The sequence below is a fragment of the Sander vitreus genome, chromosome 15 (genome assembly GCF_031162955.1).
Source record: "Sander vitreus isolate 19-12246 chromosome 15, sanVit1, whole genome shotgun sequence".
Classification (NCBI taxonomy): domain Eukaryota; kingdom Metazoa; phylum Chordata; class Actinopteri; order Perciformes; family Percidae; genus Sander; species Sander vitreus.
The window spans coordinates 24525288-24537768 of record NC_135869.1 but is presented as its reverse complement, the minus strand read 5'-3'; the positions used below and the strand labels follow the sequence as shown (position 1 = coordinate 24537768).

The 12481-nt window shown below is 42.9% G+C and overlaps 1 protein-coding gene across 1 annotated transcript; it reads left to right on the top strand.

Moving 5' to 3' along the window:
* The first annotated feature begins 1327 nt into the window (after window positions 1–1327).
* Window positions 1328–9703, top strand: nptxra (neuronal pentraxin receptor a). The gene is made up of 5 exons (XM_078269753.1): window positions 1328–2029; window positions 6611–6893; window positions 7386–7627; window positions 8478–8657; window positions 9161–9703. Exons 1-5 carry the CDS (start codon window positions 1328–1330, stop codon window positions 9389–9391), a joined length of 1638 nt encoding a protein of 545 aa, XP_078125879.1. The 3' UTR covers window positions 9392–9703.
* Window positions 9704–12481: the final 2778 nt, after the last annotated feature.

Here is a 12481-nt window from a genome sequence, read left to right as displayed (position 1 = left end):
AGCTATTTTCTGCTGCAGACATGATGTCTCACGATGTCTCACGCCGCTTCCCTCACCCATCTTATATTAGAGCTTTCAGCGCCTGCGACTTTGAGAAGTCTTATCTTAAATCCCTCTTAATGCCTGTGTGAGAATGCACATCACGCACTAATTTTATACACACGGTGAAGAGTTTTCTCACACCTTTTCTCACACCGTCTGTCTGTGCGTGAGTGTTTTAATGTTTCCCCTCTGTCTCAGTCTCAATCAAACATGCTCATGAATATATTTTTTATTGTATGTGTGTGTGTGTGTGTGTGTGTGTGTGTGTGTGTGTGTCACACTGAAACTTAAAATGTATTAACTGTCAAGCATGGTTAAATGAAACTCCTTCATTGCATCAGCTCTGCATATCTGCATGATCTGCACACACACACACACACACACACACACACACACACACACACACACACACACACACACACAGTACTGTGCAAGCACTTCTAAACGTTTTACAAATACCAGCTCTGCATGTCTGCATGATCCGCACACACACACACACACACACACACACAGGCCATCAGTCTGTCATCTCTGCTGTTCTAGGAGCCCTGTGGCTGACATGTGGCCTGACTTATGGCCATCCACACATCGCATTACAGCAGGCCTGTAATGTGTTTCTGAGCAAGAAAATATGACGCCAAAGGGAAGAAAAAACAGTTTCATGATGTAATTAGGATTGTTGTATGCGGAGAAGATCCAGTTTACAACGAAAGCTTGAGGGGGAAAAAAAGTCCCAAAGAAGACTAAAATGTACCCTCTACTTTGATGCTGTATGCAATGTGGCTGCAACATCTTTATGATAGAAAATCTGATGTGTTAAACACTGTTGGAAAAGTTAGCTCTAGGCAACAGGAGGAAGATAAAATGTGCTATCAGACTGCATGGATCTCTCTCTCTCTCTCTCTCTCTCTCTCTCTCTCTCTCTCTCTCTCTCTCTCTCTCTCTCATTCTGCTTCAGTATTACCAGGCTGGATTCTGCCTGAATACCTAGGACATGCGCGCTGAACAGGGAGAGGAGGTGTATCACAGACTCTCTGATTCTGGTGTTTTGTGTTGACTGAATTATGGTGAACTCTCATTTTCTAATCGCCTGTTTTTGTGGAAAAGAGAGAAAGTGAGGAGTTGCGGGTTTTTCTTTCTCAATTTAAAGACATGAAAATTATTTGACACCTTTCTTGTTCTGGAGCGTTTAGTTTTTTCAGGGTGTTATTGTTATTAGATTTTTTAATAATCGATCGCTGACGCCGCCACCCTGAAGTTCATTGTTATTATCTTGGCCGCCGGGATGGTGGCCTTCATCGGAGCGGTTATCTGCATCATCGCAGCCGTTCACACCGGTTCCTCCAGGGCTGCCTCGGCACAACAGCAACCAGCAACCGACAACCACTCGCTGTATCCGGGCGCGGATACTGCGGCGGGCTCCGTGGCCCGGCCCGGATCTTTGGGCGCTCTCCATGGTTCTGAAACACCCGATTCAGAAGCACCGACCTTCAACATCGGGCTCAGCGGGCTGGACGGTGTCACCGGACTCACCGGGCATGACCCAACGGTCAGTCGACTCATCTGCACGCCGATCCCTGCCGGGGAATGCAACACGAAAAACTTTCAGCAACAAGCAGAAGACCCGTCGCTGTACGCGGGGGAAGACTGGGGCTACCTCCGCACCACCGCGGAGGAGCTCCGACAGACCGTCCTGCAACAAAAGGACCAGATACTGACCGACCAGCGGACCATCAGGGACCTGACGGGGAAACTATCCGAGTGTGAGAAGGGGCTGGATGGCGGTAGCAGCAGCGCGGACAGACGCGGGAGCGCTGCGGGGTTGTGGGGGGGCAAAGGCTCGGCAGAGGAGACGCACCTGGAGCGGATCATGGTGCGGGACAGCCCGGGCTCGACGCCCGACAATGTCCACTTGCTCACCGTTAGGGCTGTGGATGAACTGGAGCAGGCTATCACTCAGCTCAAAGACCGCATAGAGAAACTGGAGGTAGGTAGAGTGTGGAGAAAATCATCACTACACATACATCATCTCCTGCATGCTGCAGCGAAAACAATCTTTGGTTCCACATGATGGGGTTTTGAATGCTTACAGAATGATCTCCCTCTTATAAGCTTCACCTAATGGTATATTATTGTACTATAACTCCAACTGTACATTTTGCAGTAATAACTGATGATCAGAGACATATGTGGCTAAATCTGTCTTCTTCACTCTTATAGCCCCTTTTAGGATTTCTGGACATGCATGAGTGGTTTATGAAAGCAAGGGTTTTTAAATTTGTAATGAGATCAAGTGAGTTATCCAAAAGTTGTGTGTGATATTGGCAGCCAGTTAAAGAAGCAATCTAAGACTTTCTTCCTTTTTATCTGCATATGAATTATCATGTGATTCAATTTTAAAGTATTAGTTCCTTTAATCATAACTTGTCATCTGTTAATGTCTTTAATAATACATGAAATGATTGCTTTGACTCACGCCAAGTTAACAGATTGAGATTTAAAAGTGAAAAGTGAGGCAGGGAAACAGAGAGAAACAGGGGGGAGAGAAAAGGGGGAGGAGAGATGAGAATAAAGGTAAATGGGGAGGAGAAAAATGAGCAGCAGAAGGAGGATGATTAGGTGGAGGAGGGAGTATGGCAGAGTAACGTAAAACATGCTCTCATCTGATCAGAATCTAATGATGTATAAACTCATTTTTGGCTGAAGAAAAACCATACATAATGTATGAGTTGCCTATATTTGTAGAAAGCGCAGACTAAAAATGCTTCTCTGCAGTATCTGTAGTAGTGTACTGTATGTAGGACATGAGTGTGTATGAGTATTTGTCTTTGTGGATTATACACATTTTGTCTGTTTTCCCTATCGCCACTGTCAGATGGAAACCTCCAGAATGCAAACGGGATGAAAAATCTCCATGTTTTTCATTTTTCAGGAACACATTTCCCATTGCCAGAATAAGATCTGAATGATATGTCGTTAAACCTAAAACACTCTAGCGTGATGTGTGTCTTTTACCATCCAAGTCACGTTTCTGTTCATACAGGAGCTACTTGGCCTACTTCAGTAGCACACTGTGGTGTTTACGTCAGATGATAATGTATGTGTACTGGTGGATATACAGTAAAGGAAGAGCACTATCCTATTCTTCTACAACTATTAGTATTCAATCACATACTAGCTTCATGTCCTGACCAACATCTGGTCACACCATGTGATGCAAACAAGGTGATGTGGTTGCAAATGTGTGAATGTGCTGTTACTGTAATGGTTTTCCATTTCTATAGGGTACCTACCAGTACACTTGGTACCATAGTGTGGCTGATAACAATACAAGTGGCACACCAATTTAAGCCCCATTGTTTGACATCTGCACATGTAAATGCTTGCCTTGGAGCCTAACCCTGGGCTTGATGACAGAACTATCAAATAGAAATAGCAGCGTGTAGTCCGTAGCAAGGTGCATACCTATCAGTTTGGGTTACATTAAAGGTCCCATGGCATGAAAATGTCACTTTATGAGGTTTTTGCAACATTAATATGCGTTCCCCCAGCCTGCCTATGGTCCCCAAAGGGGTAAGATTCTCCTCGGACCGCGAACCTCCTATGGCGCCATTTTGATGCTAATAAGCCATCACCTCTCGTTAGCATTCCATTGGCTGCCATTCATTTTGACATCACTTTGACAGCGAATAACTTTACATCTGAAGCGTTTAAAGACTTTATTTGTCCATTGTTTAATTCTAAAGAAACACGACAATGTATAAAAGGCTCCATTACCTTGTATCTCACGTTATGGCTCCGTAGCAGACGTTTTTGTAAAAATAGGCTAACGATTGTGTCATAACCACGCAACTTACTGTCGCATAGTAGAGGAATTACCGTATAGTACAGGAGAAGCGCGCAGGCAGTTTCGCCTCACATTAGCTGTTTAAGTGTAATTACTAATGTTAACTAGCATTTTAGTTAGCAATAATTAGCCTGTGTCCATGTTATCTCCTTACATATACCTACGCTCTTCGTCTCTGCAAGATTGGGAATGATTGAGATTTCTCTTAGCACAGCTACCAGGAGACTTATAACTTTCAGACACGTTGCTCATGGCACATTTACGTCATCTCTCTCAGTTGGAGGCTGCGCAGTAATGCTCAGCGCTCACCGGAAAAGTGCTTCTAATGGCCTTCACTGGTCTCCGTCCAGAGCAATGGGATCTGTTGGTCCATTATATATATGTCAATGATGGTCCCCCAGTGGCTAGAAATGGTGATAGGTGTAAACCGAGCCCTGGGTATCCTGCTCTGCCTTTGAGAAATTGAAAGCTCAGATGGTCCGATCTGGAATCTCCACCTTATGAGGTCATAAGGAGGAAGGTTACCTCCTCTTTCTCTGCTTTGCCCGCCCAGAGAATTTGGCCCACCCATGAGAGAGAGAGAGAGAGAGAGAGACATCATGACTTTCAAACAAGCAAAGTGACAGTTGGTCAAGGCCACACCCCCACCCTCCACCTTGCGGAGGGGGGGCTCTCTCCTCCTCAATAGCTACAGACAGAAATGGCACGTCCTAAGTAAAGCTCATTGTGGGACTGGCTCTAGTAGCTGTAATTCTGCAACAAGGCTGAATTTTGGGAAAGAGACTTCAGATACAGTATTAGGGGACCACTAAGGTCTATATAAAAGAGACTTCAGATACAGTATTAGGGGACCACAAAGGCCTATATAAAAGAGACTTCAGATTCAGTATTAGGGGACCACTAAGGTCTATATAAAAGAGACTTCAGATACAGTATTAGGGGACCACTAAGGCCTATATAAAAGAGACTTCAGATTCAGTATTAGGGGACCACTAAGGTCTATATAAAAGAGACTTCAGATACAGTATTAGGGGACCACTAAGGCCTATATAAAAGAGACTTCAGATACAGTATTAGGGGACCACTAAGGCCTATATAAAAGAGACTTCAGATACAGTATTAGGGGATCACTGAGGCCTATATAAAAGAGACTTCAGATACAGTATTAGGGGACCACTAAGGCCTATATAAAAGAGACTTCAGATACAGTATTAGGGGACCACTAAGGCCTATATAAAAGAGACTTCAGATACAGTATTAGGGGACCAGTAAGGCCTATATAAAAGAGACTTTAGATACAGTATTAGGGGACCACTAAGGCCTATATAAAAGAGACTTCAGATACAGTATTAGGGAACCAGTAAGGCCTATATAAAAGCATCCAAAGAGCACCATGTCATGGGACCTTTAAGACATCAAGAATATTTGTACTTAGATAATGACATATTACAGCTTCCTGGTAGGAAAAACGTTCACTGTTCACATTTTCACATATCAGTTATAATTGTAGGAAGTAATTCCCCTCCTCGTTGGCCTTAGATAATTTGTATTGTCTCTGTATGTGTATATGGTTTCTGTATTTCTACCGCACACTGTAAACAAGATGCTCGGTGGATATACTAGAACACCACCCAGGTTTAAAAAATCTTGCAGTGTCTGTATTCCACAAATTCCTGCCCTTGTGGTTTGGGTGTTTATTTCAGTGAACCATTACGGAGCCGGGCCTAGAATTTTGCTGTTGACTGAAATTGTTGATTGTCTTGGCAGCCTTTTCTGACTTGCAATTATTTGTTGCGTTGTACTTAATTTGAAGGAAATGCCTGCAGATATGAGAGTGGCTGAGCTTGAAGAAGATCTGTTCCTACCCCAAAACGGCATGTGTGGCACTTGGATACAGACCGTTTTGTTATCTTCTCTGTGAAATTATTTTTACCCTGCTTCAGTCATGCCAGAGATTCCAGAGCACTTAAAAAACATTAACAAATAAAACCCAGAATACTACAGAATCAATTCTGATGCAATATACAGTAAAGGGAAAAAAAAACGTTCAAAGAAATCGTTTGTAGTTTTGTAGATGAGAAGATCTGTACTACTCTAGATATCTGTCCTTTAAGTATGCAGCTACAGTCGGCAACCAGTTAGCTTACTGTAGCTTAGCATAAAGGCTGGATAGAGGGGGAAATGGCCAGCCTGGCTCTATCCAAAGGTATCAAAATCCATCTTCCAGCACATCGAGAGTCCACTAATTAGCACGTTATATCTCACTTGAGTAATCTATACAAAATCCAAAGTGTAAGAACAACAATTTATGGATTTTATGGTAGGTATGTTGGGAAATATGACAATTTATGTTTTCTTTTCTGCAGGACAATTTCTTCTCCTACCTAGCAACCTCATCATGACTACGCCCAGCCAAGAAAAAGTCCTTAAAGGAATGTTAAAACATTAACCACAGCATAGTGAAACCTTACTAAATCAGCCCCTAGTTGTATCCCCAGGCGTGATGTAATGTCTCAGCAAAATCAATTATTAACTGGGTGTAATAACTTTTCCTTGCATAGGCATGCAACCGACATGATGTTGAGATAGTAGTGGTAAATAGACTATATTACCAGAACTCCAGATTAAACATCACAGCAAGCGCAGAGAGTACTTTACACTGTTTTCTTGTAAAACCCACACTGTGAACCAGTTTTCATCCACTGTCTCCCTCCTCTGTAGTCAGACATTGGCCCATTTCCTCACAACCAGACGGACAGCAACACCTCAGGAGCGCCAGAGGAAGGCGGGATGTCTGGCGGTCCGGAAAGGTTGGCCGATCCCGGGCACAAAGCTGGTGCTGACAGGCCCTGGAGGATGGAAGACTTGGAGGGGGAGCTGGAGAGGAAGGTGGAGCTGCTGGAGAAAGAGAGAAAAACCTTGAGGCTGGAAACAGAGAAGCAAAGGCAAGGAATTGACCGGGGCATCAATAAACTACACCACCGAATCTCAGGACTGGAGGAAGGTAGGAATTCACAGAGCGGTAGAAACGAAAGAAATATTAGAAAAAAGAAATAATCAGAATGTGTGTGTGTGTGTGTGTGTGTGTGTGTGTGTGTGTGTGTGTGTGTGGGGGGGTTGTTTTAATTTGTGAATGAAAATATAATAAAGAGGTATACAAAATAAAGAGTGGAATGACAAGTGGCTGTGATGAAACACTTGCATGACAACTCAAGTCACTAATGATGAGAAAGAATCTGACATAGAAAATACCTCAGATGTTTCATTTTTGTATTACTCCTAATCAAATCAAGCCATGGGGTTTCATTATGACGTTTAAAAAATGATCAGACAGACTATAAAATCCATGCCCTGCAAACAAATCAAATGTTTTGATGTGAAGAAAGTGACGATACAGTATATCAGAAAAGCAGAAACTCCATTTCATCCTCTTGCCAGATAGATGATTTAATTGCACTCTTAATCACTTCATTTGTTTCCATGCTTTCTGCCCCAGGTGTCTCAGGGCATTCCTTCCCAGAGGGCTACCGGTTGTCTTTCCCAACTCGGACAAACTACATGTACGCTGTTGTGAAACCCTCCATCCCAGCGCTGCGGGCCTTCACCGCCTGCCTGTGGCTTCGGCCCGCAGAGGGAGGAATCGGGACACCTCTGTCTTACGCTGTTCCCGAGCAACCCAACGAACTGGTGCTGCTGCAAGGCCTGCATACCCCCACTGAGCTGCTCATCAATGACAAGGTACTGTATCATTCAAGAGACTGAGCATCCACTGTACATGTGAACTTACCTGTCCACTGCTTGGGTGCAATTGATTTTCCTGAGGAGATTTATGTCATGGTTTGTGGGTCATATTTCAATTTATTTATTGATTAGAGTCTGTATGTATTATTAAGTCAACACAAACATTTTAGAGAGTCCATCAGTATGACTACATGTTCTGCAGAACTATATGTTTATGTGGGGTTATAACATAAAGAATAGGATAAAAATGTTGCATATCAAACACAGAGTGCTACCTGTATATATCTTTTCTGTAAGACAAAGTGACTGGATCCAAGAGTCTGCAGCACTAATCTGGGATAGATATGGTGTGGGAGACTTGACGGCAACCAGTGTACATTTATTATCTTTGTGTTTTACCAGTTGTACTGTATGTGAACAGCAGTGAAGTATAACATTTTGTTAGGTCTTTACGGAAGGAATAGTGCACTGTATTAGCATACAAATAAGTAGAACACATCAAATTAAAGAGCCAATTTAGCAGACAAGCTAAATAGCCTCATTCATGTGTCTAAATGACAAAGTTTGACAGCACTGCAGGGTGGTGTAGTGCAGTGCAGGGGCTTCAGGTATAATTCAATAAAGTCATTATGGAAATAGATGCCTGGAGGGAAAGGTCTGTGTCCTTGGAGGTAGCAGGATGTCTATGGGACTGAGGAAATACTAAGAAGAAACAAGAGCGAACTAAGATGTGAATATTGAGATACAGCTTGATGACATCTTACCTCCAAATGTGTGACACTCAAACACATCAGAATTGAAAAAGGTCTACCCGATCTGAACTGTCCTTTTGCTCTCTCGTTCCTAGGTGGCGCAGTTGCCTCTAAACCTCTCCCGAGGCAGCTGGCAGCACATCTGTGTGAGCTGGAGCCAGAAGGGAGGAGCTTGGCAGGCCTACCAGGGGGGAAAGCTGAGGGGCGAGGGTCACGCGCTGGCAGCCGGACATCAAATCAGACCTGGAGGAGTGCTCATACTGGGGCAGGAGCAGGTAGGTGCACGAATGAGGGTGTTAAAGACTTCAGTTTTCCAAAATAAATCTAACTTGTTATGCCCTTCAGGCTACTGCTGACTACAGCGCTGCAAGCAAATAGTAGTTTACCCACTGCAGCTGCAGGGTTGTAAATAAAAGTAGTAAATAAAAGCACGAAACACTTTGAGAGCCTTGGTGAACGTACTGGATCCTGACACATTAAATCTGGAGTATACTGCTAACCAAAGTGTTGAAATGGTGTGCTATGTTGTAGAGTTGTGTGGAAAAGGCCTAGGGACCCTCATCCAGAGCCAAAAGATCTCCTCTCACATGGCCTCTTTGTTCAGTAGTCCTGCATTCATGAAGGTTATCACATTACTTTCATATTCTCACAGTCTTGCCCAAGGCAGCAAATCAGTTGAAGCTGAGCCTGTGTGTGCATAAAAGTAAAAGTGTTTTATCATTTTCTTCAATCACATGCTTTCTGTAATCCATGTAACTTCACTCTTCTTTCTCTCCAGGATTCTCTGGGTGGAGGTTTTGACTCATCCCAGGCCCTGGTTGGAGAGCTGTCCCAGGTGGGTCTTTGGGACCGAGTCCTGTCTTCCAACCAGGTCGCCAGCTTGGCTCGCTGTGGCAAAGTAAGCCAGGGCAGTGTGGCCCCCTGGACCGAGAACGGAGTTGAGGTTTACGGTGGCGCAACCAAGGACCCGGGGGAGCCTTGTAGTAAACACAACAGGAATTCTCGATGACCGGTGGGGGAAGGGGAAGTGAAAGAAAGCAGAGCAAAGGGAGGGGTAAAGTTCTAGTCCTTTCAAGAAGGTAGGATTCTGCCCATTATTAACACCGCTACAGGGTTTTCTAAACAACTCTATGTGACATGGACTGACAAGTATGTAAAAAAACTGGAAAATTAATGGTAATGTTATATATCTACAGTATATGAGATGAGTCAAGGCTTTGCAGTTACTTCACCACACTTCTAGCAACCACAGACGATGCCATCATGGAGGTCCACTGTAAAATGGTGCAATACAAGATTCCCCATAAATATAGCTATAGTATGGGCTCACATCTGTCATTTACACATTTGTAAATGAGTTATAAGTAAATTTATATAGCCTATGTATCCAAATAAAGTAAATTTGATACAGGCCACACTAAACTGTCATTGGTGCTAGCTCCTCTGTGCTTTGTTAGCAAACCAGCTAGCAGTCAAACTAGTGAAAGCAACTAAGGTAAATGGTAATATGTGAATACTAGCAAACAATTGACCCTCCTGCTAGCTAATTAGTGGGCAAATGTGTTAGAGCAATACCACTCTCATGTCTGCACAGTAAATGTGAAGCTACCGTCAGCAGCCAGCTAACTTAAGTTAGCATAAAACATGGGGGAAACAGCTAGCATGATTCTGTCCAAAGTTAACAAAATCCACCAAGTAACTAGCCTGGCTCCGCCCTCCTACTTACTTCCGCTCAATTTTCATTTTACTTCAGTACTCCGTCTGGGTTTGCGGTATATTCTTGGGTTTTCTCCGGTCAAATATTTGGCGGTCCAATCAGCGAACAGATGGAGTGGCTGAGAACGATGACGTTGAGGACGTGCGCTAGAAAGATGCGAGCGAAGCCATTCGGTCCATTGTGGCAGCAACGCTGCCGAATATCCAGAAGTTAAAGCCCGAGCAAGAACAATCTTTGCTGAGTTGTGTTGGTGGCCATGATGTTGTGGCCCTCCTCCCCACGGGGTTCAGGAAAAGTTAGATTTTCCAGCTCGCTCCGTTAGTGGTGAAGGAGTTGGCTAAGGCTAACGCTAGCGATGCTAATGCTAAATATAAGCTAATAGTTGTTGTCGGTCTCCCCTCTTGTTGCACATGTGCATGACATACGTCACGACCAAACGTTAGCGATTGGTTATGGCAGATCCAGAGTTTTAAATTTCAACAGAGTACCCGCCTTCAAGGAAGTTAACACTTGTCAATGGAGAGTGGCCAGACTCTCTGTACAAATGAAATGTACGAGAGTATGGTAGGACCAGGCTACCAAGTAACACCTTACACGCATAATTAACTAATTTACACATAGCTTGTTTGTCTAATCCGCACAAAAAATGTATTCTTGTTTTTACACTTCGCTTTTTTACGGATTAAACAAACAAGATATAATAATAGATATAGTATATTATTATATCTTGCTGAAAGAACATGGTATATTTGATACACCACGTTCTTTCATGAGCTTTAGAGGGGCTGGTAGGCAAAACGTGTTCTCTTTGGACAAAGCTAGGCTAGCTTTTTCCTGTGACCAGTCTTTATGCTAAGCTAAGTTGCTGCTGCTGGTGGTACCTTGTAGCTTCATACTTAGCGTACATTATGCAAGTGTCAATCTTCTTATCAAATTCTCAGCAACAAAGCGAACAAGTGCATTTGCCAAAATGCCAAAAACTTGTCTTTGATCCGATTAGTGGAGATGGTATCATTTAACAGTTATAACTGTGCAGAAATGACCACAGCCTATTTCTTCTGTTGAGACGGCCGAGCTGGGAGAAATGCATTTGATGAGTTGTTCACAGCTGCTGTAGCCCTGACCTCCGCTACGGCTGCTAGAAGTTGTGTAAAGCCAGCTGAAATCCCTCCATGAGTGCAGCAGGGTCAGAGTGGAGTTATTTCTGTGGTTAGGTCTGCGACAGCTTTAGAGTCGGGAGTCAAGGTAAGGTGATGAAAAGTGTTGGACAATGTTGGGGGAATGTTAAGTAGTAGATGGCAGCAAGGGGTAGATGATGAAAGAATAAGGAAAGAGGGAGGACACGGTAAAAAAAAAAAAAGATAGATTGGGCACTTTTAAGGAGTGATGCTACATTGTTTTCACCTATGCATGATGTATTCATATACCTGTAATGTCCTCCTGCATCCACTGCTGGTATAGGTGGCTGTTTTTGTCTGTTTTGTTTGTCTATAAGGCCCGAGGGTCTCTAATGAAATACTGAACAAATCCAAAACAAGAAGTCTTATTCCCATAAGGAAATCACCACCAAAAGCAGAATCTTACTCTTTGGGGCCATTTTACACAATTTTTTAAAAAGCCTTTGCCCCATTTATGTCATTCTGTGCAAATTTAGAAGGTTAAAGTATGTGCTCCGATCAAGGAAATATGTCTCAGATGACATCTTTTGGCTTCATCGTGTAGTACACTTTATGTTCTTTAAATTCATGCAACCTTCAAACACACATAACATTTGTTATTTTCCAATTTAAATAATGCACTCAGTCATTTTTACATTCTTAGATATTGACGGTTTCTTCTTTGCAATTTTATACATGCAACCACTTAATAGTGTGGTTTGATAATTGAACAACCTGCAACCTCCAACTCATGCAACCTTCATACATTCCATGCATGAGTCGTACTGTATGTTTGTTACACGTGGCAGTGCATCTGCTATATGTTTCTGAAGATCCATCTCTGATCATGTCTGTACTCCAAAAACATTTTAATAATTATTTCCCACTGTTTGTGTGAGACGTGATGTTAAACACAGATTGTTCATTTCAGACTTTTTAAAACACTGGCTCTCCCTAACAAAAAAAAACTTAGTGGAAAGTAACTGTCAGGGTGTTTGTACCCTAATAACAAAATAAAACAAAATCAAACAAAACAAAATCATCTAATTTATTATCATGTTGGAAAAAGTTCACACTGCGAGATATTTTGAACTAATCAAGCATCAGCGTTTCAGGGAATTCCCCGGTGGATTTTTTAAGATTCAAGAGGTTTGATTAAAAACATTTGAAACTACAGTGCCGCCAAACGGATGCAAAATCGGGTCAAAATCATCTTGCCGTGTCT

Bases quoted from the DNA above. Each gene is read 5' to 3' on its own strand.
- nptxra (XM_078269753.1), top strand. From the start codon at position 1,328: ATGGTGGCCTTCATCGGAGCGGTTATCTGCATCATCGCAGCCGTTCAC. The intron at 2,030-6,610 runs GTAGGTAGAGTG...CCTCCTCTGTAG, and splicing joins ACCGCATAGAGAAACTGGAG to TCAGACATTGGCCCATTTCC. The intron at 8,658-9,160 runs GTAGGTGCACGA...CTTTCTCTCCAG, and splicing joins TCATACTGGGGCAGGAGCAG to GATTCTCTGGGTGGAGGTTT.